General features: G+C 43.3%; 1 protein-coding gene across 1 annotated transcript; it reads right to left on the bottom strand.

The window, feature by feature from the left end:
- On the bottom strand, positions 1-27,933 carry LOC140843838 (uncharacterized). The gene is made up of 5 exons (XM_073214249.1): positions 27,919-27,933; positions 27,103-27,342; positions 26,388-27,063; positions 21,985-22,060; positions 1-297 (listed from the first exon to the last, which is right to left on the bottom strand). Exons 1-5 carry the CDS (start codon positions 27,931-27,933, stop codon positions 183-185), a joined length of 1,122 nt encoding a protein of 373 aa, XP_073070350.1. The 3' UTR covers positions 1-182.
- Between the last annotated feature and the right edge of the window lie 29 nt (positions 27,934-27,962).

Genomic DNA, 27,962 nt, shown 5'->3' on the forward strand with positions numbered 1-27,962 from the left:
TGCTGGGAGGGCTGACGCTCCCGTGTGTCGCCAGCAAAACTTTATTGAAGGTCCAGGGTTTATATAATGCAGTGGGGTTACATGATTCCAGGACATAGCATTATCCAATAGACAATCAAGCAGAGTATTGACATCAGCGGTAGCCAGGCAAAGGTAGGCTCAGCAGGGGTCCAGTTAGTTGCTCATGGAATGCGTAAGCAGTATGTTCTTTGTTCTCCATTAACCGCCACATCAGCAAGTGGGGGAAGGGCATAGCCAGAAGCAGGGGCGCTGTTTCCACACATCTTCCAGGTCTCCCTATTTTCAGAGTGAGGAGTCTTGGCTCACCTTCAAAGACAAGATATGTTTTTGTGGACAGGTAACTTCCAAGGACTGCACCAGTTGTTCTCAAGCTTGTGCTTTCCCGTCCTGCATTCAGATGTGGGGGAAGGTGCTTTCCCATTCTGCCTACAAACATGTGAGAAGACAAAGTAAAGAACACCATCAGTCCCCAGCAGTCTTAATTGGCCTTTCTCTGATGATAAGCAATATGATGCATGATTTCATGTGTCTATTGGCCATCTGAATTTCTTCTTTCGAGAACTGTCTGTTTAGCTCCTGTGCCCATTTTTTAATTGGAATATTTGCTTTTTGTTTGTTAAGCTGTTAGCTCATTATATATTTTGGATGTCAACCCTTAACCAGATCTGTCATTTATGAATATATTCTCCCATACTCTAGGATGTCCTTTTGTTCTGTTGATGGTGTTCTTTACTTTTCAGAAGCTTTTAACCTTGATATAGTCCCATTTGTTCATTTTTGCTTTTGTTTCCGTTGCCTGAGGAGATACATTCAAGAAGATGATGCGGATGTTTATGTCTAAGAGATTTTTGCTGTCTTTGTCTAAACGTTTTATACTTTCATGGCTTACATTCAGGTCTTTGATCCATTTCAAATTTACTTTTGTCTATGGGTTTAGACAATGATCCATGTTTCCTCCTATTTTGCAGCAATCACCTCGGCCTTTGCAGCTATGACCCTGACCACCAGCAGCGGGACCAGTATGTCAGTGTTCAGCGGCACTACCTTATCACCATTTACATCCAGGGTGTCAGCAGGTCCCGCTGGCAGTGGAGGTTTTGTGATCAGTGTGGCTGCGGCCCACAGTAGCTCCACCACTGGGTCATTCGGACTTGGGTCACGACGGAGTAAGACAACTGTTCTCAAGAACCCTTTCTGGGGAAGGTTGAATCCAAACTCCCTGGGTGCAGCTCGCCAGAGCACACTCTCGACTTGCCACGTGACCAGGACACCTCAGGACACGTCTGAGATTGCAGGTGAGATTTGGAATGGGCTCAGTCCGCAGTGCAAGGCGCTATTTTAAGTGCTGACCCAGTCTCTGCTTTGGTAGCTGTATGCTGTGGTGAAGATTTAGATGTTATCACAGAAGTTATTCATAAACAGTACCAGGTAGCAGTGTAACACATGACTGGAGGAGCTATGTAGGTAGACAGCAGCAGCCATTTAGAGACAGTAGAAAACTGAGGCCATCACCGCAGTTCCAGAGTTGGGAGCAGGGAAAGCGGCTGGGGGTGAGGATATTACAGGCACAAGAGCAAAGGACTGAAGGCAGAGACGAGCTTATGTTTTCATGAGCAGAGAAGAGACCAGTGTGGCTAGAGGTTAACAAAGGAAAGTGGGATAAAATGACATTAAGCGATAGGCAGAAAGGAAGATCATTCACGGCCTGTAAAATTTTTTTTCTTTTTTTGGTATCTATCTACAATTACCGGAAAAACAGTATGTTTACTTGGTTCCCCCATTCACCAAGTACCCCGCACAAACCCCATTAGTGTCCCTGTCCGTCAGCCTAATATGATGCTGTACAATCACTCCTTGTCTTCTCTGTGTAGCCTAGCCCTCCCCATTCACCCCATTATGTATGTGAATCATAATGCCCCCTTTCTTTGTCTCTGCCCTTATCCCTCCCTTCCCACCCATCCTCCTCCTCAGTCCCTTTCCCTTTGGTAACTGTTAGTCCATTCTTGGGTTCTGTGATTCTGCTGCTGTTTTTTCCTTCAGTTTTTCCTTTGCTCTTATACTCTAGAGATGAGTGAAATCATTTGGTACTTGTCTTTCTCTGCTTGGCTTATTTCACTGAGCATATTACCCTCCAGCTCCATCTATGTTGTTTTAAATGGTAGAATTTTTCTTCTTATGGCTGAATTATATTCCATTGTGCATATGTATCACATCTTTTTTATCCATTCATCTACTGGTAGACACGTACATTTTTTCCTTTTCTTGGCTGTTGTAAACACTACTGCGATAAACATAGGGGTGCATCTTTCTTTTTCAAACTGGGCTGCTGTATTCTTAGGGTAAATTCCTTGGAGTGATATTCCTGGGTCAACTGGTATTTCCTTTTTGAGCTTTGAGGTACCTCCATATTGCTTTCCACAACGGTAGAACAAACTTACATTCCCACCAACAGTGTAGGAGGGTTCTCCTTTCTCCACAAACTGACCAACATTTCTTGTTGCTTGTCTTTTGGATGGTAGCTTTCCTTACTGGTGTGAGGTGATATCTCATTGTGGTTTTAATTTACATTTCTCTGATGAGAAGCAATGTGGCCCATCTTTTCATGTGTCTATTGGCCATCTGAATTTCTTCTTTGGAAACTGTTCAGCTCCCCTGCCCATTTTTTGATTGGATTATTTGCTTTTTGTTTGTTGAGGTGTGTTAGCTCTTTATATATTTTGGATGTCAACCCTTTATCGGATCTGTCATTTATGAATATATTCTCCAATACTGTAGGATGCCCTTTTCTTCTGTTGATGGTGTCCTTTACTGCACAGAAGCTTTAAAGCTTCATACAGTCTCATTTGTTCATTTTCGCTTTCCTTTCCCTTGCCTGGGAAGATATGTTCATGAAGAAGCCGCTCATGTTTGTGTCCAAGAGATTTTTTCCTGTTGTTTTCTAAGTGTTTTCTGGTTTCATGACATACATTCAGGTCTTTGATCCATTTCAAATTTACTTTTGTCCGTGGGGATAGACAATGATCCATGTTTTCTCCTTTTTTGCAGCCATTACTTCGGCCTTTGCAGCTATGACCCTGACCACCAGCAGTGGGACCTGTAGCTCCATGTTTGGCAGCAACACCTCATCACCATTCCCGTCTGGGTTGTGAGCAGGTCCCACTGGCAGAGGGGGCTTTAGGATGAGCATGGCTGCCCCCCACAGCAACTCCACCACTGGGGCACTTGGATCTGCATCAGGACGGAGTGGGAGAACTGGTCTCAAGAACCCTTTCTGGGGAGGGTTGAATCCGAACTTCCTGTGTGTAGCTGGCCAGAGCACACCACTTCCCTTCCACGTGGCCAGCACACATCAGAACACGTCTGGGATTGCAGGTGAGATTTGCAATTGTCTCGGTCTGCAGTGCAAGGCACTGTTTTAAGTGCTGACCCAGTCTCTGCTTTGGGAGCTGTATGCTGTGGTGAAGATTTAGATGTTGTGACAGAAGTTATTCATAAACAGCAGCAGGTAGCAGTGTAACTCATGACTGGTGGAGCTATTTAGGTAGACAGTGGCCGCCTTTCTGAGACAATAGCAAACCGAGGCCATGGCCGCAGTACCAGAGTTGGGAGCAAGGACAGCGGCTGGGGGTGAGGACGTTGCAGGCACAAGAGCAAAGACCCGAAGGCAGAGATTAGCTTATGTTTTCATGAGCAGAGAAGAGGCCAGTGTGGCTAGAGGTTTACAAAGGAAAGTGGGATAAAATGACATTAAGAGACAGGCAGAAAGGAAGATCATTCATGGCCTTTAAAATTTTTTTTTCTTTCTAGGTATCTATCTACAATTACCTGAAAAACACTAAGTTTACTTGGTTCCCCCCTTCACCAAGTACCCTGCACAAACCGCATTAGTGTCCCTGTCTGTCAGCCTAGTAAGATGCTGTACAATCACTCCTTGTCTTCTCTGTGTAGCCTAGCCCTCTCCATTCACCCCCACATTATGTATGCTAATCATAATGCCCCCTTTCTTTTTCTCTGCCCTTATCCCTCCCTTCCCACCCATCCTCCTCCTCAGTCCCTTTCCCTTTGGTAACTGTTAGTCCATTCTTGGGTTCTGTGATTCTGCTCTGTTTTTTCCTTCAGTTTTTCCTTTGCTCTTATACTCCAGAGATGAGTGAAATCATTTGGTACTTGTCTTTCTCTGCTTGGCTTATTTCACTGAGCATATTACCCTCCAGCTCCATCTATGTTGTTTCAAATGGTAGGATTTTTCTTCTTATGGCTGAATTATATTCCATTGTGCATATGTATCACATCTTTTTTATCCATTCATCTACTGGTAGACATGTACGTTTTTTCCTTTTCTTGGCTGTTGTAAACACTACTGCGATAAACATAGGGGTGCATCTTTCTTTTTCAAACTGGGCTGCTGTATTCTTAGGGTAAATTCCTTGGAGTGATATTCCTGGGTCAAATGGTATTTCCTTTTTGAGCTTTTTGAGGTACCTCCATATTGCTTTCCACAATGGTAGAACAAATTTACATTCCCACCAACAGTGTAGGAGGGTTGTCCTTTCTCCACAACCTCGCCAACATTTCTTGTTGCTTGTCTTTTGGATGGTAGCTTTCCTTACTAGTGTGAGGTGATATCTCATTGTGGTTTTAATTTACATTTCTCTGATGAGAAGCAATGTGGCCCATCTTTTCATGTGTCTATTGGCCATCTGAATTTCTTCTTTGGAAACTGTTCAGCTCCCCTGCCCATTTTTTGATTGGATTATTTGCTTTTTGTTTGTTGAGGTGTGTTAGCTCTTTATATATTTTGGATGTCAACCCTTTATCAGATCTGTCATTTATGAATATATTCTCCCATACTGTAGGATGCCCTTTTCTTCTGTTGATGGTGTCCTTTACTGTACAGAAGCTTTAAAGCTTCATATGGTCCCATTTGTTCATTTCACTTTCCTTTCCCTTGCCTGGGAAGATATGTTCATGAAGAACTCGCTCATATTTGTGTCCAAGAGATTTTTTCCTGTTGTTTTCTAAGTGTTTTATGGTTTCATGACTTACATTCAGGTCTGATCCATTTCAAATTTACTTTTGTCTGTGGGGTTAGACAATGATCCATGTTTCCTCCTTTTTTGCAGCCATCACCTCGGCCTTTGCAGCTATGACCCTGACCACCAGCAGTGGGACCTGTAGCTCCATTTTTGGCGGCAACACCTCATCACCCTTCACGTCTGGGTTGTGAGCAAGTCCCACTGGCAGTGGGGGCTTTAGGATGAGCATGGCTGCCCCCCACAGCAATTCCACCACTGGGGCACTTGGATCTGCATCAGGACGGAGTGGGAGAACTGGTCTCAAGAACCCTTTCTGGGGAGGGTTGAATCCGAACTCCCTGTGTGTAGCTGGCCAGAGCACACCACTTCCCTTCCACGTGGCCAGCACACATCAGAACACGTCTGGGATTGCAGGTGAGATTTGCAATTGTCTCGGTCTGCAGTGCAAGGCACTGTTTTAAGTGCTGACCCAGTCTCTGCTTTGGGAGCTGTATGCTGTGGTGAAGATTTAGATGTTGTGACAGAAGTTATTCATAAACAGCAGCAGGTAGCAGTGTAACTCATGACCGGTGGAGCTATTTAGGTAGCACTGGCCACCTTTCTGAGACAATAGCAAACCGAGGCCATGGCCGTAGTACCAGAGTTGGGAGCAGGGACAGCGGCTGGGGGTAAGGACGTTACAGGCACAAGAGCAAAGGCCCGAAGGCAGAGATTAGCTTATGTCTTCATGAGCAGAGAAGAGGCTCGTGTGGCTAGAGGTTTACAAAGGAAAGTGGGATAAAATGACATTATGAGACAGGCAGAAAGGAAGATCATTCATGGCCTTTAAATTTTTTTTTCTTTTTAGGTATCTATCTACAATTACCTGACAAACACTAAGTTTACTTAGTTCCCCCCTTCACCAAGTACCCTGCATAAACCCTATTAGTGTCCCTGTCCGTCAGCCTAGTAAGATACTGTACAATCACTCCTTGTCTTCTCTGTGTAGCCTAGCCCTCCCCATTCACCCCCACATTATGTATGTTAATCATAATGCCCCCTTTCTTTTTCTCTGCCCTTATCCCTCCCTTCCCACCCATCCTCCTCCTCAGTCCCTTTCCCTTTGGTAACTGTTAGTCCATTCTTGGGTTCTGTGATTCTGCTGCTGTTTTGTTCCTTCAGTTTTTCCTTTGTTCTTATAGTCCAGAGATGAGTGAAATCATTTGGTACTTGTCTTTCTCCCCCTGGCTTATTTCACTGAGCATATTACCGTCCAGCTCCATCCATGTTGTTGCAAATTGTAGGACTAGTTTTCTTTCTATGGCTAAATTAGATCCCATTGTGCATATGTATCACATCTTTTTTATCCATTCATGTACTGATGGACACTTAGGTTCCTTCCATTTCTTGGCTATTGTAAATAATGCTGTGAGAAACATAGGGGTTCATTTTTCTTTTTCAGGTTTTTGCCTGTTTTTTTTAAGAGTTTTATGGTTTCATGACTTACATTCAGGTCTTTTATCCATTTTGTATGTACTTTTGTGTATGTGTTAGACTGTGATCCATGTTTCCTCCTTTTTTGCAGCCACCACCTCGGGCTTTGGAGCTATGACCCAGACCACCAGCAGTGGGACCAGTAGTTCAGTGTTTGGCAGCACTACCTCATCGCCCTTCACGTCTGGGGTGTCAGCGGGCCCTGCTCACAGTGGGGGCTTTGGGATTAGCATGGGTACCCCCCACAACAGCTCCACCACTGGGGCGTTCGGCTTTGGGGAGGACAGAGTGGGAGCCCTGGAGGCACGACCTCTTTCTGGGGCGGATTGAGTAAGAACTCCCTGGGTGCAGCTGGCCAGAGCACACCCATTCCCTTCCATGTGGCCAGCATGCCTCAGAACACGTCTGTGTTTGCACATTAGATTTGGAATGGGCTCGGTGCCGGAGTCCACCTCCAGCTGAGGTGTGGGTCACGAAGGAAAGGACAGCGTCGGCGAGTGCGATCAATGAGGAGACGAAACACCCAATGAAAGTTCTAACATCAAGAGGCAGGGTCTTTATTTTTGTATCTTTTTACAGTTTACATAATTTTGAACATTTTTTAAAATTATGAATAATACAATCCTTTTTCTGTCAGTTTACATAATTTCAGCTTATTACCCTTAAGGAAATATCACCATTTCTTCTAATAGTAGCCATTTAACATTTAATTTTTACTTTCCCCTAGTCTATTGTGATTAGTAATTCATGTAAGCTACGTGCTAGGTGTTAAACAGAAAATGGCGTAAGACAGTGTGTCAGTTAAGCATGTGGGGTATGATTTTTATTTTAAGCATGTAAGATTATATAGACTTTGAGATATGTGTCTAAGGTATGTGTCTAAGGCTATATAAAGTTTAAGCAGGTTATATAAAATGCAAGCTGTATGCCTTTTGGTTATTAAGTGTAACTATATTATTAATTAAATGCTATCCGACATGTGGGTTGAGGCTTACATCTAAAATCTAGGGCTGGTACTCCTGTCACCCATTCCTTAACATTCCTATGAATACAATAAAAACACCTTATTCTTTTATAATATTCATTCCACAATTTCAGATGTTTACACCTTTCCTCCTGCATCTACAGGCACCAGGGCCTTGCAGTCAGTCCTCTTTATCCTTTATATAATAACATTAAATCTGCTCTTACTACCTTACTATTAATATAGTAGTATTTTATAAATTTATCATAAACTTTTATATATGGGATATTTATAAATATAAATTTTATTTTGCTCATAAATTCTTTCTATGAGGGGGTTACCAGAGGTGTCTTTTAATATTATAAGCAACATAAGGGGGGCTCTGGGCAGTGGAGACTATTAATCTTTATTACTTTGCTGTTTCATATAAGTTTCTTAGGAGAATGGGTTTTTCCATGGCCTACGTTCCAATAACTCCTTCTCTGCCAATATTCTAAAGAAATCCCGGTTAGTCATGTTTGAATTGTTACAAAGGGGAAGACAAACTGCATCTAGGTTTAAGAGAGGCCTGGGCTGTTCTGCCTCACTTATTTGTGGCAGTATGCCTGGAACAATTGGTCCTGTAACAGTGCTTTCATTTCCAGAATTGCTGCTTTGATCAATATTTTGGGTTATGTTATTTACTAAAGATGAATAATCTTAAGTACATAAGATTTCCCATATATGAGCCCAATCACCAACATCATAACTGCAAAAATAAGTGCAGGAATTAGCAGGGGCCAGCTATGAGGTTTCCTGTTTTCAGGATTCCTCCTCATGCCTGGACCTTGTCAAACACTGCACCAGCTCGGTCTACAGTGCCAGGTGCTGTTTTAAGTGCCGACACAGTCTCCGCTCTAGGAGCTGTAAGCTGTGGTGAAGAGAGAGATGTTATCACAGATGTTATCTGTAAACAGTTTCAGGTAGCGGTATAACTGATGACCGGAGGAGCTATTTACGTAGTCAGCAGCAGCCTTTCTGAGACAATAGAAAACAGAGGCCATGGCCATAGTTCCAGAGTTGGGAGCAGGGACAGCGGGTGGGGGTGAGGATGTTGCAGGCACAGGAGCAAAGGCCCAAAGGCAGACACAAGCCTAATGTTTTCATGAGCAGAGAAGAGCCAGCTGTGGTCAGAAGCTTAAAAAGGAAAGTGGGATAAAATGACATTAAAAGACAGCAGAAAGGAAGATCTTTCATGACCTTTTAAAATGTTTTTCTTACAGTACTAATGGAAGTCACTATAGAATTTCAGGCAGAAGGAAGTGATTTTATTTGCCATGTGGAAGATGCATGATGAGTACTTTGGGCCCTGGTAGCTTCCATTTTCCTCACTGAATGTAAGAGCTCCTTGGTGTGGGTTAGGGGGAGATGTATACCAAGGAGGGCCTCTCAGTAGTCATTTTGGAGAGGGGGAGAAAACGCCGTGTGAGAGCTGTGCCGGGCAGTTCTGACGTCTGGGAAATTGTGGTTAGGAATTTGAAGCAAGGCTGGTCAGCACAGTTGTGTCTGCCCAGCAACATTCAGTCTTGAGGTATGGACCTAAAATCAGTGGATAGAGAGTAAACCCAACCTGGTTAAATGGCACAGGGAGCAGGAGGGGCAGGGGGCTGACTACAGGCCCTGATGAGGCAGAGGATCTGGAGTGGGTGCGGTTGGCACGGGAGCAGGGACAGCACTGTGTTCGCAGCTGAGATCTGGGGGCAAGAGCAGTTGCTGGTTGCGATAAGGTGTGACCCCCAGAGGTTGGGTGTGGGGGAAGATTACAGGCAAGGTCAGCACCTCGAGGGGCACCCTCCCCACCTCAGGCCTAGACAGATACAGTTACATGTGAGAGGATCTTCCCAGAGAGCCGCTGTGGAGGGTAGCCCAGCACTGGGCAGGAGCCTCCATGAGGGCAAGCATGTGCAGGAGACCGAGTTCAACTGGGCCTGTGGGAGGATGGGGGCTGACTGTGGGGTGGGGCTAAGGTGAAGTAGAGGAGAGGTGGCAGGCAAATGGGGAGGAGACATAACATTAGTCCTGAGAGAAGAGAGGTCCCCTCAGTGTCCCCCTCAGCTGCATTGTGGTGCCCAAGGCAGTGCAAAGGTTCTCCTCAGGTGCCCAAAGGACAGCTCAGGCTGTACTGCAGTGGGGGGTGGGGGGGTGGGCAGGCTCACCTGGAGCACAGAGGTTAGGACACAGTCACCTTGTGTGCGTCCTTACCAAAGGGTGAGTGGGATAGCGGTGTGGGCTAAGGGATCCTGTGGGGATGCGTTTGCAAGCAGGCCTCCCCCCAGTCCATTACCACCTGCTTGACACCTTTTGCTTTTGGGCCTAGTTTCCAGTTCTTTGCAGTCTCTCCATTCTAGGCACATTCACACCCACCTTTGGTCAGAACACCCCTGGAGTAGGTGCATCGGGCAGCAGCCTCTCCTCTGTGGTGTCCCCAGCACCTGCCCAGGGCTTTGCTGGACATGGAACCTTTGGTAAGCTGCAAGTCTCTCTAGGCAGGGTGACCTGCATATTCCTTGAAGATGGGATAGGGTTGTTGGGGAAGCACTGTCTATTTTCCTTGGTCCTTGTCCCCACCGCAAAAAAGAATCAAAAGGCAGAGACACAGTAGTGAAGCAGAGGAAAAGTTTTATTTAAAGTTACTTACAGAAAAAGTGCATGCAACTTCAGAGAGAGACAGCACCCTGAAAGGTTGAAAAGAAAGTTTAAAGTGAAAAGGTTATGCACTTAGGAAGTGCAGGCGACCTCAGGGAGAGGAGTGCCCTGAGAGCTTGGGGGTTCCCCCTTTTAAGGATTCTTCAGGAATGTGACTAAGGGCTGGGGTTGCAGACCTGTTAGGTGGTCTCTGAATAATACTTAGAACTAACTTAACACAAGCAACTTCCTGCTGTGATTTCTCCCTGGGAGCCAGAGCCTTCTTGGTCTGGGAGCATATCAAACAAGACTGCTTCCCCTGCCCCCGAGGGTGGGCTGAGTTATTGTCTGTTTGCTAAAGAGTAAGTTAAGAATCTTCTCAACTTCCTGGGTATTAAAACACAATCTTATTTTTAAGATGAAATCCTTCCTGCCTGTGACTATGTTGTTTATGCTGGGCTTACTTGCCATTATTAATTGCCCAGAATGCAAACTACTTGATTAGGGCCAAAGGAGAAAAAAAAAAAACAGCATGTAGGTTAAGTCAAAAAAATAAGCTGGGCCTGCATGATTAACACAATAAAGCCATGGGCTATGCTGACATATCCTCCTTTCTCTGGGGAATATTCAAACATTCCAGGCCAAGTTGCTCCAGGCTTTTTGAGTTTTAACTGATCCACTCTGGGTCATTTTTAGTGGGCTTTTTCCTGGCCTTATTCTCTTTCCATCCCACTCATATCTATTTTCATGCCTAACAGGGTGTGGTCCCTTCCTCTCTGGGAAAAAAACAGGCTAATAAGCACAAGAAAGATGTGACCTCACTGGCAGTCAGGTGCCACTGAGGAGCCATTTCTGGCAGAATTTCTCCCAAGCCACTGGAAAGCCAGGTGGCCTCCTGCATCCCAAGGAACCCAGCCTGGGAAGCCCTGTTGAAGCACCCAGTGTTCTGTTGGCCTGGCCCTCCACAGGGTATGGCACCCAGAGAAGCAGTCTCTGGTAGTAGCCTCCCTGATGAAGTCCTTTTCCATTGGTGTAGGATCAGGGACCGAAGAATTCCAACAGAAAACACAAGCGATAAGCACATTGGCAAGAGGTAGCCTACATCCCTTGCCCCCATCCTGGACCCCTTACCTGGATAGGGAGTTCGGAATAAAAATCATCAACATTCTAATGGAGGTATGGAAAGACATTCAAGAACTCAGGAATGAATTCAGGTCAGAGATCCAACCGTTGAAGAGCACAATGGAGGGTACTAAAAGCAGGTTGGATATGGTGGAGGAGACAATGAATGAAATAGAAACTAGAGAAGAGGAATACAAAGAAGCTGAGGCACAGAGAGAAAAAAGAATCTCTAAGAATGAAAGAATATTGAGAGAACTGTGTGACCAATCCAAGCAGAACAATATTCGCATTATAGGGATACCAGAAAAAGAGAGAGACAAAGGGATAGAAAGTGTCTTTGAGGAGGTAGTTGCTGAAAACTTGCCCAATCTGGGGAAGGAGATAGTCTCTCAGGCCATGGAGATCCACAGATCTCCCAACACAAGGGACCCAAGGAAGACAACACCAAGACACATAGTAATTAAAATGGGAACGATCAAGGATAAGGACAGACTGTTAAAAGCAGTCAGAGGCAGAAATAAGATCACATACAAAGGACCCATCAGGCTAACATCAGACTTCTCAGCAGAAACCTTACAGGCCAGAAGGGAGTGGCATGATGTATTTAATGCTATGAAGCAGAAGGGCCTGGAACCAAGATTACTTTATACAGCAAGATTATCATTTAAATTTGAAGGAGGGATTAAACAATTTCCAGATAAGCAAAAGCTGAGAGTTTACCTCCCACAAACCATCTCTGCAGTCTATTTTGGAGGGACTGCTATAGATGAAAGTGTTCCTAGGGTTGGATAGCTGTCACCAGAGGTAGTAAAACCACGGTAGGGAGGGTGGAGCAGCTGATAGCTAGGCAAATGCAAAATTAAAATGACTATCCCCAATGTCAATCAAGGGATAGACAAAAAGTACAGAATTTGATACCTAATATATAAAGAATGAAGGAGGAAGAAAAAGGAGGAGAAATAGAAAAGAACTTTTAGATTGTGTTTGTAACAGCATACTAAGTGAGTTAAGTTAGACTCTTAGATAGTAAGGAAACTAACCTGGAACCTTTGATAACCACAATCTAAAGCCAGGGTATTATGCTCAGTGAAATAAGCCAAGCGGAGAAAGACAAATACCAAATGATTTCACTCATCTGTGGATTATAAGAACAAAGGAAAAACTGAAGGAACAAAACAGCAGCAGAATCACAGAACCCAAGAACGGACTAACAGTTACCAAAGGGAAAGAGACTGGGGAGAATGGAAGGGTAGGGAGGGTTAAGGGCGGGGAAGAGGGGGTATTATGATTAGCATGTATAATGTGAGGGGTGGGGGAAAGGGGAGGGCTGTGCAACACAGAGAAGACAAGTAGTGATTCTACAACATCTTACTATGCTGATGGACAGTGACTGTAACGGGGTTTGTGGGGGGACTTGGGGTAGCGGAGAGCCTAGTAAACATAATGTTCTTCATGTAATTGTAGATTAATGATAACAAAACAAAAAAGAAATGGGTCTAATTTAGGAGGGATTAAAAATGAAAGGCCTTATCCTACAGTAGGGGAGAATATATTTGTAAATGACCCATCTGATAAAGTGTTAACATCCAAAATATATGAACTCATGTGCCTCAATACCCAAAAAACAATAACCCAATTAAAAATTGGGGGGGGGACATGAACAGACACTTCTCCAAAGTAGAAATACAAAGGACCAACAGGCACATGCAAAGATCCACATCACTAATCATAAGGGAAATGCAAATTAAAACCACACTGAGTATCACCTCACACCAGCCAGGATGGTCACTATCTGAAGACAAGAAATAACAAATGCTGGTGAGGATGTGGAGAAAGGAGAACCCTCCTACACTTTGGTGGGAATGTAAATTGGTGCAAGTGCTGTGGAAAACAGTATGGAGGTTCCTCAAAAAACTGAAAATAGAAATACCATTTGACCCAGTAATTTACCCCCCCCCCAAAAAAACAAAATCCCTGATTTGGAAAGACATATGCACCCCTATGTTTATTGCTGCACTATTTGCAATAACCAAGGTACAGAAGCAACCTAAGTGTCCATCAATAAAATAAAAGATAGATAAATTTAAATAGAATAAAGGATAGATAAATTTATCTATAGGATAAAGAAGATGTAGTACAAATACATAATGAAATATTATTCAGCCATAGAAAGAAAAGAAATACTGCCATTTCCAACAACATGGATGGATCTCGAAGGTATTATGCTCAGGGAAACAAGCCAAAGACAAATACTGTATGATTTCACTTATTTGTGGAATATAAAAACAAAGCAAAACAGAAGGAATAAAACAGCAGTAGACTCAGACACTGAGAAGTCACTAGTGGTTACCAAGCTAGTGGGGAAAGAGGCTGAGGGGGATAAAAGGACACAATAATTCACAATCACAATATAATTTGGTCAGAATAGTACAGCATGGAGAACATAGTCAATGATTCTGTAACATTTTTCTACATTGATCGACAGTAATCACACTACAGGGGGTAAGGATTTAATCATATGCAAAACTGTGGAACCACTGTGTTGTATATTTGAAACTAAAAGACTGTATATCAGTTATACTTCAATTAAAAAAAAAAGAAAAGCCTTTTAATTAAAAAGATTTTTCAGTATTAGAATACATTACTAAAGGTCAACCATGGTGTTTCCATATCTTCTAATCTTAGCATGTTAGCCAACCACCTATCTTTGATTATAAATTTAAGGAGTTGATGGATTAGAAAAAAACTTTCCCCCATGCACCTAATTCAAGAACTGCTTTTCATTACTCCCAAGAAAATTATACTCAAAGCAGACTGACATTTCCTATGATCTAGGATTCTGTATTAGTTTTTATTAAAAAATCTAAAACACAGCTTTCATATATCCATTTATGTTCCTGGTGGTGATGACAGAAGATTTTAGAGAAGACCTAAATTCCATCAGAAAATACTAACAATGATCACCCTGCAAAAATTACTTAACATCAGCTTTCCCTACAAGTAATGTCATTTTATTATTAATTTTTCTTAAGTTGGGTAACCTGTTTTATCTTCTTTGTGTGAATGTTTGCAGTGCCCAAAATATTCCATTAAATTCACTCTATTATTTAACAGAAAATACTTACATTATTTGTACTTACTTACAATACTTGCCAGCATCTAAAAGTAATCATCAACAATGTGTAAACCAGGTGTAAAAGACAAAAACCCCAAATAGCAACAATTAAATACACCAACAACTGAAGGCATCATTTAGCTGATATAATTACATCTTGCAACAGCCACTGAAATGATAGGAATTTGGGGCACACGCTCTGGCTAGTTACCTTCTTCTTCGTAAAATGAAGCTGCTAAGATCCCCTGCAGTTCAACAATGACTGAGAACTGCTTTACTGATAAAGAAATGAATTTTTGGACAGATTCCTCCCTGACCGTTAGCTTAGAGCACAGCAACCACAGAATATAAATCACCCCAGCAGAGCCTCAGTGGACAGCAAGAGCAGAGCAGGACTGAGAGCTCCATTTAGGTGGCCAGCCTGCCTTTCACTCTTAGCAGATACAGGTGTGCTTTTACAAATTTCAAAAGGGTCCTCGCTACTGAAAAAGAAGAGGGGAAGCCAGAGATCAAGAGAAGAAAAAAGGACACATAATCCTGTATTTTCCTTTCAAAATTTTGGGAGTAAGTCAGACAGAGAACACCTGAATAAATAAAATAGGGTTTTGTTTTGTGCTAAACCAGCAACCTGACTAGCATGCAGAACTCACTCCAATTAATTTCTCACATTATGCAAAATCAAACTACTTAGTAAAGTCAATCCTATAAAGTTAATAGAATAACTGAAGTTCACACACAAAAAATAGGCACATTTTCTAGAATGTTAATAAATGTCATAATATGCTGAGCCATCATCAGTGGTCTAGAGACCAATTATGCATCATACAAATATCCTGTAGCTTATTTTCTTCCAGCTTCTATTCCATTATACAACTGTTAATCGGCCCAACCTTCAAGTTAAAAGTCAAGACATTTAGATCAATTCCAGTTTCACTAAACATCTCCAAGTAGCCAAGTAGGATGTTCTGTTTGTTGTACACAGTAACTCTGGTCATTTCTTATTGCTGTGAACGCAACTTACCTACATGCCCGATGAATACTACATTTACATGTTCCTTCTTAGGAGCACCTGGTGGTGTAACCACAGATTTGGGTTTTGGTATCTCCTCTTCCTCCTCCATCAACTCCTGGGCACTTTCCTCTGGGGGCCTTCCACCTCCCAAGGAGCCACCCACTGGCTCTGCTTCACTGATTTCTTCTTTGTGTTCCCATGATTCTTCTGGGGACATTTCTGTCTCCCCATTTTCTACTTAAATAAGGTATTTTAACTCAGTATTCTGGTAAAAAATTTAGAGTCTATACTTTAAAACACAGATGCTTTTAAACAACAAATAGAACTTTGCATATTTAGTTCCAGTTTCCAATGTCTAGTGACACATAGGAAAGTAGCATACACAGATTAGATTAATGATTTTGCTCAACAAAGACACATTACTTCTCTAGTTTCTCTTGGTAGCTGTAGTCAAAGAAGGCTATGATTAGCCCTTTTAAAATTCTATAATCATACATGTTTTACCATCAAGATCCTTGAATAAATTCTATTTGATACCAATAAAGTAAAAAGGACATTCGTATAAAGTCCCTGAAATGTGAATGGGCCCTTGCAACATCTCAGAAAAGATGATTAAAATGACACTGGCTTTGTCTCTCTACTAGAATTCTAAGATCTAGCAACAATCCACTTTCCACAATTGTCACACTGAAAATCTACTTATGATATCACTGAAAGAGATGTATGAGAAATATATACTGACACTTAAATGTTTAAGTTTCTTTTTATATCTGAAAGCCTAATGATACTCTGGTATGAAAGTGACCTTGCTTTAAAGAATCTCCAAGATGCAAAAAAGACACAACAATTTGAAGTCACATAAATCCTGCACACCAATAAACACTGAATTGATAATCTGCCAAAGTTATATTTAAAATCACTTCCCTGGAGTGTTAAGACATGTAAGCTAAAGTTTTCAGCCCAATCTTCTATAACATGCAGTAGTGAAGAAAGGAGTTTCTTGCCCCTGAAAGGTAAAGGGCAACCAAGATCTCTTGAGAAGTGACATGCTTAGTGTCACTGCTGCAGATGATCCCATACAGTGGCATTTGGATGACCTTAGAATGGAAAGACACCTCAGCCAGCAACACCAGCATGGCTCCCACCACGGCACAGTGCAGCTGGAGAGGAGAGGCTAAGCACAGAGATAACAGGGGCAACACCGGACAGGTGCAGGAAGGTAGAGTGAACGGTCTAAGACACCCCAACCTATGCGATTAGCAGGATGTTAACAGAAATGGAAAAAGGATTTGAACTAGTTTTGGAAGGAACAGTAATTGTACTTCACAAAAATTTTTTTTTCACTTCCTATTTCAAAGAAAAGTTTACGGGTATAGTAAGGAAAAATTACTCAACTTCCAGAGAAAGTCAGGCAGTGCTAGGTGATCAGGCTGACATGCCAACCTCAGGATGGAGGAAGTGCAGACACTGGTGCTGAGAGGCCAGCACTGGGCTGACTCCTGGCTTTAAAGCCTAGAGTGCCACGTACAAGTGGTGAGAGGCAATTATTTCACTGAATCATGGAAATGACATGCCAGCTGCCTGACAGGATTGCTCAGAGCACTGAATGAGAGTATGCATTTGTTTAGTTGCAATTAAAGAACTCCTCGCACCTAGGAGATATTCAACAAGTGACTCCCCACTCCCTAATATGAAATGAGCCGTCAGTTCAATTCTATCAACTAACATATACTGCACATCTATTATGGGCCAGACAGGGATAGAAACACTCACAAATCCACACAGTGCTGGAGGCAGGGTTGGAGGTTGTGGCAAGTTACCCTAAATCCACTTAAATTTTTATTGCGCCCTCATGTGCTGATTGCTATCTTATTTAACCACCCCCCCAACCCTATGAAGTAAGCGGTAACTTACCTAACACTCTGACATATTAGAATGGGCTTCTCCAAGTTACACAAATGCCACCTTGCCCTTCCTCACACAGCCCCTGCTGAAAATCCCTTAGTAAAAGTAAACCAAGTAAGTGACGACACCGGATGGTCAAGCATTGTAAGGCAAGGAAGACTGAGACAATCAGTATGGGGGGCTCTCTCATCACTTATAAGACATGCCAAACTGCAAATGGGCTTTATAAGACCCAACAGTACACACACCTCAACACCTGGTTCTACAACCAACTCTTAGATTTACAAATACACAATACATGCCTCAGGCTGTAAGGCACCTCTCAGGACAGTGACATCAGTCATAAGACTACCTCTATGGCTGCATAATGCAGCATAATAAAAATCTGTTCATGGTTTTTTCAAAACACCCTACATTTATAACACATTTGTCTTCAGTTTGTACAGCTTACAGAGGCAGAGACAGGGTCAAGTACAACCAGCAATTAAGTTATTAATATACACATAATGATGACATTAAAGGGCCTCAAAAATCAGAAGCTGACAATAGTTACCCCAGGATGGAAGAAAAAAAGCTTATCCTTGCATTCAAACCACGGATCACATTACAATTCAAATAGCAATGGTGGCAACATCTGCGAACTGATGTTTTTTGAACAATGAACCAGAAAAATCACAGATACAGCAACATGTTCTTTACACTGAAACTTGTCAGTGTATTTGTACCCAGTCTCTTCTCTCACACACATACGCATTCACACACATCTCCAACCCTTTCTCATTCTACTCCTATTATTCATAATATACATCACATCCAGATTTACTGGCTACTAATGCGCATAGGCTTGTAATTCTACCAGGTCCAAAAGTCACTTTTTCATGGCTGGCAAACATACCCATTGGGGCTTGATTTCCAAGTCCTGCACGCTTCGTATCTGCTAGTCACGGAGAAGTTAGTAAACCTCCCAAGGAATGAAAGCAGTTTCATATTTTCTAATGGCATCTCCATGTGCAGAAGACACATCCTCATCAGGAGCACACCCTCATTCAAAAAAGAACAATTCTAATTAGGTGGGAAAGTTTATCAGAAGTGTTCTAGTTAATAAAACTGCCATACCTCATATTAAAAGAAACTAATGCTATTCTTTATGATAAGGGAAGATTAATGAACTGGCTATGATACAAGGTATATTACCTAAAATTTTAAAACAAGTGAAAGATTTTACCAAAAGACAGTCAGGCAACAGAACTGCCTATGGTTTAACACAAATGATAATGTGAATCCTGAAACTGTTACTTAAAATTTGATAATGGTGCAATAAGCCAGACACAAAAGATCACATGTGCAATTCCATTCACATGAAATATTCAGAATAGGTAAATTCATACACATAGAAATTAGATTGGTGGTTGCCAAAAGTTGGGAAAAGGGGAGTGTTAAATGACTGCTTAAAGAGTATGATTTCCTTTGGAGGCGATGAGAATGTTTGAAACCTTGAGGTAGTAAGCTGCACAACGCTGTGAATGTACCAAATGCCACTGAACTGTTCACTTTCAAGTGGCTAATTTCATGTCATATGGATTTCACCTCAATTTATGGATCACCTTGATTATGGATCAAAGGACTTTAACACAGAGACTCTTACTTGGCCAGTTCATGGGTACAGTGAAGGCCACACTAGTGGTGGGCTGTGAAAGCCAGGTTTCAATTCAAGTTATATTTTAAATATAACGTCTGGCCAACTCTTAAGGTGCTTAATCCACATAGTCCATAAATCAGCAATTTAAGTGTGTACTGCTTTAGATATATAAAACTAATCTTTCATCTCTTTACACACAAAACAACAATATGTAAAAGTCATCCTACTCAAATTTCTTAGTCCTGTTAGCTAAATGGTGTTCACTATTAATGAATAAAAACTGCAGTGCCCATCGCAAACGTCACAAGTGTCTCACACTACACTGAAGTAAGAAACTGTGTGACAAAATTCTGTCCAACACAAACTTCTGCAATGATGGAAATGTTCTGTTTCTGTGCAGTGATATGACCGTCACTTAGCCACATGTGGCTATTAGGCACTTGAAAGGTGGCTGTGACCAAGGAACTGACTTTTAAATTGAAACATTTAGTTTTACTTAAAGAGCCATAAGTGCACAGTTCTAGATCCTCTTAAGGATTCTCCTCAATTGTAACACAAAACCTTCCACTTTTATCCCACCCCCCACACACCCCATTACCCAGCTTAGGATGGTTCTTCTGAGCTTCCTCTAGGGTAGGACACTTCTTGCAGCTGTAAGCACACCTACACACAGATCTCAGTTCTGGTTCCCTAAGACATTAGAAACTTCCAGAATGACTGTGGTTTTCTGAAAGACAGAGCCTTTTCCCACCTCCTGTAAAGTCTCCACAGGCTGAAACGGTGTACATACCGAGTAAGTATGTAATTCATTGGGCCTGGACTGCAGCCGTTTCTTTTGGTTTTCATAGGTCACTAGTTCCTTATAGTCTTATCACTTCAGTTTTCTCACCATCTGTAGCAGTCCACCTATATATTTACTGCATTTCCTTCAGGGTTCAATAGACTAAAAACAACTTTGTATGTGTCAGTTTTCCAAGAAGGGGTTAGAGAAACAATACTGAAGAGATGCTCAAGTACAATTTGCGTAAGGAACTAAAAATTCTCTAGCAGCCAGATGACCATACACTCCCAACCAAATCCGCCTGCCTGAGGTATTTCTCTCCCACAGACAATACTGAGAACCAGTAAAGGCAGACATCACAGCCAAATGCCCACACAACACATGAAATGTCCATGGTTTTGCCTTAACTACCTATGCTCTCAAAATAAAAAGGTACAATGCTATAGCGGTGAACAGAGCTGTTTCAAATGATCTCACATTATTTCCTAAAATGTAGGAAGAAGTAATTTCAAAGTAGAGCATTGCCTACTTATCACAATGTCACCCTGCTACTACTGAGACAGAACAGGGAGGCGGTGCCATAGGCCACAATCTCATGGACTCAGTTTCTGAAAAAGTGTCTCAGCCAAAAAGACCTTTTCATAGCAAATAAGAGGGAGAAGACTACCTGTGTTATTACTACTAGAATAAGCTTTGAAATCAGATGTAGAGTCTATCCCTGGCTCCTCCACTTACTAGGAGATGTCAGCTCATTTATTTAGCTTTTCTGAGCCTTATTTTCTTATCTACAAAAGGGCTCAACATAACCTCAAGAGATTGTTGTGAAGATAAAAGCATATGAAGCAGGTAACTGCTCAATAAGTTTATTATTACAAGCTTTTCAAAGCCCCATATTAACAAAACTTTTGAAGAATAAACACAAGAAAGGCAAATTCTAGGGCCTCTCTCAGGAAATCCATGCTGGTTGGTGGTCAAGATGTTAGCCCCAGGGATGCCCTTCTCCCCAGTCAACAGCACAGTGTAATGGAAAGGGCACTAAGCTAGCAGTTGGCAAACAAATTCCAGACTCCACTGTCACTGAATCAGTCACTGAGTATCTGTACGCTTCAGTTTCTTTCTCTGACAAGACTGTACTACTGCCAGGGTCACTTTCAGCCCTAACATTCTACAAACTATTCATTCACTAAAAGCAATGACACACATCCACCTGAGTGGGCTTTCTGTAGGGTAACTGAGATCCAATATGTTTTTCAAACAACCGTAAAACATAGGTTTATTTATAACTTATACCCCATTTACTTCAAAAATACTGTAGGTGAACTTAAAATACTTTGCAGACAACCAACCATCCAAAGGAGCTGGACACACCACTGAGCAGTACAGTGGCCCACTGTGCTTCTATAGAAACGGTCAACCCAGAAGCTGCCCCAACGACATTCTAAGGCATGCACTTTCTGCTTGTTTCAAGGCGAGTGGCTTACAATTACCGGGCTGGAATGTGGTTTGGATTGGGTGTAACCACTCTTTGGTTAGGCTGGTGAAAGATGCTCAAGAAATCCTTACTGTTTCTCTCACCTAGAAAGCAGAATTAAGATGGGGAACTGGCTCCACTTGGAGTACTGTGACAACTAGATTTCCTAAAACAAAGTCACTTAGAAAAAAATACACCTACAGCATAGCCTGCTTTGTTATAAACCACTGAAAACAAGGACACCACTTTTAAGAAGCTTTGGTATGAATCCACAAATGACAGCTTAAAAAGAAGCCTAAGGATGTCAGAATAATCAAGAACTTTCACCTAGTGGCCATATTCTTGCTTCCCAATAATTTAAGAACTGTGAATTTAATGATGAAATTCTTAATTAACATGCCCAATAGACATACCAGTAAAGAAAAGCTGCTCCAAAGAGTGTCTATTCTCAATCAAAATTTCATAATGGCAGTAACTCACTGTTAGGTATGAGCACCAAGCAGTGTAAAAAGGTAACTGATGCTCTACTCCAGCAATTTCCTAGCAAGCTGAAATAAAATACCGAAACACAAGAAACGTAAATTTTATGTGAATTATATCTGAACTTAAAAAACACTTATGGTATTAACAAAGAACAGTACCAGAAAATGTATCTCTAGGTTTATGATTAGGACAAGATTGAAATGAGTTACAAAGGGCACCTATGAACAACTCCTCTGCTCAGCTTTGAAACCCTCTCAACCATGTTATGTCTTCCAGTAGAGTAAATTGGGGGTCTGACCTCTTTCTAGACTCCAGGACCACGATTAATTCATCTTGTGGTGTCACTTCAAGTGCCCAGCACAGTATCCTGCGTTCTGTAAACACAAAAATGTTTGTTCATTAATTGCTATACATCATTCTGAGCACAAACTAGACTTACATCTCAAAAAATTCCATTCTAATACTGCCAACTCACCACAAAAGACTATCGAATCCTTTTCATTCCTTTCTCTTCGACTAGAAAAACATTAATATTTTAACACTTTAAGACATTTCCTCCCCAGCAAACAAAAACAAAACAAGGCTTAAAATTTGTCATCTTCTCTACTTCCCTAACTCGCCCTCAGAAATTTTAATCACTATCATTTCTTGCAGTACAATTCCAGAGAAGGTGAAAAACAAGGGACAGAACAAAGCCATGTTCAAAACCTGCAGTAAATAAAAGCTGCTCCAAAGAGGGTCTATTCTCAATCAAAGTTTTTTACCAGTTCAAATCGCTGCTCACAAGGAAAGCACTGGTTCATGTAATGCCTTCACTTACTCCCTAAATCCTCACGCTGGAGCCATAGCAAGCATGTAAAGTCAGGAAATAGGAGCCCAAATCTAATAATTGGTTAAGTCAAGGTAAGAAATAACTAGCTAGAAAATGAGGAGGGAAAAGAAATAACACTCCTGGAACAATATTTTCCCCTCACCTTCTCTGCCTACTTTACTTACTGTCCCACTGAAGACTTTGTTACTGCAGGGATTTCAGTCTCATGGGAAAGGGAAAATCCAGTCAAGAACGTCATCTATCTTCTGTCTAAACTTATCTCTCAGTCAACAGGTATCATTTAAAATCATAATAAAGCCCAAGAGCCCTTCTGAACAAAACAATTATGTAAGATTCTGCACTCTACTCTTGTGACCGTGAGGTCACCTTTGAGACTACTCAGTGATTAACAAGCATCCACCACGTTCTAGTGACGGTTGCATTAACTTTGTGCATATACTAAGAACCACTGAATCATACACTTAATGGTGAATTCTGTGATATGTGAATTATATGTCTGTCACTAAAAAAAGAAGAAAATCCCTTCCCCATAAAAAGACATCCATCAAAAACCAAGTACTATGAAACAACATTTCTCTTTAAAATTCAGATTCCATAATACAATGTGCTACGTTTTGGAGATAGTTCCTCCTCTGAGGACTGCTGGTTTTATTCTATACTCACTTTTTACTGGCAGAGTTCTGAGAGATGCTAAGGGTGGGATGGTGGAAAGGACACCACACCATTACTAGAGAAGCCTGGATGTTCTACAAGTCCAAGTTCTATGCTCTAAAACTTTTGTGTCCCCCTCAAAAATTCATGTGTTGAAATTCTAATGCCCCATGTATTGGACTTAGGTGGGGTTTTTTGGGGGCCGTAAGTCATAACAGCAGAGCCCTCACATATGCATTTCACAAACAGCTCCTTTATAAAAGGCCCCTGGGAGCTCCCTTGCCCCATCTGCCATGTGAGAACAAGAAGCCAGCAATCTGACCTGAGAGAGGAAAGGAGGCCCTCATCTGACCAGGCTGGCACCCTGATCACGGTCTTCCAGCCTCCTGAGCTGTGACAGATAAATTTTGTTGTTTACAAGCTACCCAGTCTGTGGTACTGTACTACACAGCAGCCCAAATGGACTAAGACACCAAGTAATCCTAAATTATATCACTAAACTTACTTCTCCTTCAACAATAAAAAAGAATGAACTGTGTGCAAATTGAAACTCAAAATAAGTACATTCTAGCATAGAAAATGTTTGTTCTCTTACACACAACCCTTGTCTTCCACATTTTCATTCATTTCAGGACCTCTACTTTAAAGAGTATCACGTAGTCAATTTACTTGGATCCACAGAGAATTGAACTTAAATTACACTTTTTTACACTTAATTTGTATTCTACTTAATCATTCTGTTGGAAACCTGTATTACTTTTTCAGAGAGCTAAGATCAACACTGAATCCCAAGTTTTTACTTGGGAGGCTGGAAACAGGCATAACCACCCAGCAGCCTTCTACTTAAGGTGGATGACGCTGTGCAAAAACTTTTATGGTGACTGGTTGCTCAAGGAACCACCAGAAAAATCCAACTAGCGTGTTTTCAGGAGACACAACAGATATTCACCCTGGACAGGAACAGTTAGGAAGTCATTCAGTGTTCTACCTCTAGACTTCCTCCTTCAAGAGCTCTTCCTCCTAATCAGCTTAACAACAGGGACCCACAACAAATCTCAACAAGGGCTTAACAACCAAAGAAAAGATGCTCCCCTTCTGTTCATTTCCTCACTATAAAAAAACTTGCAACTTTTATGGCTCCCCCTTTGTCAATTTCTAAGCGCTAGTTCCAATTTTTTCCTCTGCTTCTTCCACGCATAGTTGTCTGCTATGATGGTGGTACTTTATGGACCTGAATGGGTTCAAACATGCAATCCAACAGTCCCACATCTCTCTGGACCTGAATTTAGAAACCATTCTTTTCCAAATAGACAACCCTAAAGAGGACACTTTTAAAAATATGAACTGGCATTTTGTAGAAGCAGTTGACAAAGTCAGGATCACCAAAATAGTTTGATAAAACTGAAAAAAACTGACCACCAAGTAACAAAGAAAGTACTTTTCTTATAACCACTTCCTTACATATTTTTACATCTCCACTTCTAACAGTGTCACAGAGAGAAGGATTAAGAAGAAACCAGCAAGTTGGCACATGCCAGTAAGAGGAAAGACAGCTCTCCTACCTAACAGGTAAAGCCTAGTCACCCAACAATGCCTACTCCAGATCACTGCTCTGAGGATGGCTGTCCCTTCCTGACTCACTGGCTGATGGGTGGACAAGCTGGAAATGGAGTTCCAAGTCTAGCCAGAGTGGTGCTGGTGGCTCCAGAGTGAGGAGGGACGTCCAAAAAAGAAACAAGAAAATGGCTGGATAAAAGGAATCTGCATGATAAGGTATGGGGAACCGCGCACTTTTAGGGGCTGGTAAGTGAACTTTATTTAAGTAGGCCAAACTGCTTGATCTAAGCAAAGAAATAAAAACAAAGTTTCCTTGTTCAAAGGCAAAACATCAAGAAAATCAAACAACCAAATTAAAAGTGTGCTCACATATGTACTTACTTCACAGAAGTACTTCTCCAAACTCTCTGCCTCTACACAGAAAACTGTAGCAAGTTTCTGAAGAAGCTAAACTCCCAGAGCACTTTCATGATGTCCACTTATCTAGGAAATACAACGTGGAACTTCAAAGAGAAATCAACAATCTATTCTCACGAATTGCTAGGAACATCTGTGATCCGGTTCACCAATACCCTGGCTCACCAAGGTACATTCCTTTCTCTCTTTAAGCCAATATTGACAGTTCCGAAAATAAGCACTTTTTTATACAGGGGAGAATAGTTAACTTCACTCATTAGACATTCCCAGAAGATCAGTACCCGAAAGCCTGTCATCCTATCACTTAAGCAGCCCCTAAATACAGAAAGCTTTTTAAAGAACAAAACTGACTTGAAAGCACACAACACATGCTACAAGCTATGGTCAGAATGGCATGTGACAACTATTAAGCTATAATACCAAGTATCTGAACAGACTAATTACTGACACGTGAACATAAAGAGTGACTTACAATACTAAGCAGCCTGAATAAGGTATCCGATTTTGAAACATTTAAAATTCTAAACGCGTCATTAAGGCGAGAAGTCCCACTTAAGAAAAAGTGAAAACAAATCAATGTAGTTTCCTATACACATTACGGGAGGAACTCTTACTTTTGACACTGTGAACTTCACAAGCTTACACAATGCTGAGGACTAAAAGATCTCTGAAGTGATGGCCAACAGTTTCTGCGGGATCACAAGACTGCAATGCATCTTGGGATTCCTTCAGGACACTTCGGTGCCAGATACCCAAAACGTTAATTACAGTTTCAAAAATAGAAGTTGGAGCAAGAGACGCTCTCTCGCCTAGGCATAAGGTGAAGGGAAAACTCCGGCGCTCGTCCTCCCAGCTCCTCGGGTCTGGCTCGCTCAATGCCCACCCACCTCCTGGTTCCAGTTCTCCCACGTCTGGGCCTCGTGGCACTGATGGCCACGGGCCCTGTCTGTCCCATACGGTTCTCAGTTCTGGTGGGTAACTGCGGCCCCCGAGGAGGGGACGAGCCCCAGATCCCTCCCGTGTCACCGACACCCGGCTACGGCTCCTCCAGGCCCTCCGCCGCGCCCGGGCGGCCCCACCCAGGGCTGCCCGCGCCCAGCGCCGCTGTCAGCGCCCCGCGTGCCGCCGGGCTTCGAGGCCGCGCGTCCCCCGCCCTGCGAGGCGAGCCGCAGACCCGTCCCCCCACCCCACCAAGGTGGGCTCCGGCCTCCCGCTCGGCTGCTCCCGCGTCCCGGCCCCTTTACCCGAAGGGCCTCCCGCGCCACTGCCGGCTCCGTGGTGGTTGGCGCCGGCGCCAGCCGGGGGTGGCGACGGCTCGGCCGGGCCACGCAGGAAGGACGGCACGAACTCGGCGGCGTGGACGTTGGGGACGAAGGGTTTGGCGCTGACGTGGAGGTGCCGGCTGAAGGCCGCGCTGAGGTGCTCACGGTGGGCCTCGGCGGCCGCCGCCGCACAGGCCCGACCCGGGGGCTTCCATGTCCGCCTGTTCCCAGCAGTCGGGCGCTGAGTCGCTGCTGCTTCCGTCGCCGCCGCCGCCGCCGGCACTGCCCGGATCCACGATCGGGGGACGGGGGCCGCGCGTGTGATGAAGAGAGGGCGGGAAATGGACGAGGGGGCAACAAGCCGGGGAGGAGCAGGCTGCACTGACCTCGGGAAGTGGGAGGCAGAAGGGCTGGGGGCTAGCGACAGAGTCCCCGGAGTCGCTGCGGCAGCAGCTCCAGTCCCCACTCCGCACTCGCGACAACGGCGGCGGCGGCAGCAGCTCAACCCTGCTCGTGTGGGCCAGCCGATGTCCTTCCACCCAACCCAGGCACCTCCAACTGCCTCACCGGCCACCCAACGCCCGGCGCAGATTGACCCCTCACCGCCTCCCGTACCTTCGCCTCGGTAGTTCTCAGCCCCGTTCGTCCCCGCTTCCGGCTATAAAGCACGGCCAAAGACGGAACTACGAGTTCCGACAGGGCCCGCGCGACCCCGCTGCGGTTTTCCCGGGGGCCGATGGGAGTCGGAGTTCCGTGGTCCGGAGCAACCGGAAGAGGTTCCGGCTCCCGGCAGGCAGAGCAAAGAGGCGGGAACCTGGTCGCCCTCGCGGCTCCGCCTGTCACCGGGTGGGGCAGCGGCAGGGTTGAATCTTGGCGCGGTTCCGTGCGGCGCCTCCGATCCAGAGCCTTTCAGCCCTCGGGGGCGGTCCACTCTGTCCTGTGAGGCACAGGATGAGGGAAAACCGACAGCAGTTCTACGGGGGGGATAAAGCTTTCAACCCCTGGACATCCCTTCCTTCCCTTTTACCAGCCTCTGAGCGTTCTCTGTCGCACAGTCTCCCTACCTTCATTTTCTTCCCACCTTTCTTCTCCCCGCCTTGAGCAAGATTTTGTCCTACATTAAGACGCCCAACTTAGAGCGTCTCTCATTTCATGTATTCATTTGGTAGAAGAGACAATAAACCGTAAGACATTATAACAACCTACAATGTGGCTAGTAAGGCGCTCGGGTCCAGGCTGAGCGCCAACAGAGGGCATTATTAACTGGAAACCCTTGACGATTCACTGTCTGTTTGACGAGTCTTCCAAACTTTTCCATCCCATCCTCCTCCCGTCCAGGGCTTTGCAAATTAAACAGGATTGCCATATTCCATGACGTACCCAGCTGTACCCAACTATTAGGGTGAGTTTGGTGCGTCTAGCTTCTTTATGCACCATTACATGAAGTGGTTTTCTTTTGAATGAATAGATTTGCTCTAAGTATAACCGCAGTACTTCACTGACTGCATCTCACCGTGACTGGGTTCATTTAGGTAAATATGGGAAAAGCACGAATGA

Source organism: Manis javanica, chromosome 10 (assembly GCF_040802235.1).
Source record: "Manis javanica isolate MJ-LG chromosome 10, MJ_LKY, whole genome shotgun sequence".
NCBI classification, from domain to species: domain Eukaryota; kingdom Metazoa; phylum Chordata; class Mammalia; order Pholidota; family Manidae; genus Manis; species Manis javanica.

What these genes read in the sequence shown, in the direction of transcription:
- LOC140843838 (XM_073214249.1), bottom strand. An exon ending in AGCGGGGTCGCGCGGGCCCT is followed by an intron (nt 27,064 to 27,102) that starts GTCGGAACTCGT and finishes CGTGCTTTATAG; the next exon opens with CCGGAAGCGGGGACGAACGG. An exon ending in TGGCGCGGGAGGCCCTTCGG is followed by an intron (nt 22,061 to 26,387) that starts GTAAAGGGGCCG and finishes TTGTGTTTACAG; the next exon opens with AACGCAGGATACTGTGCTGG.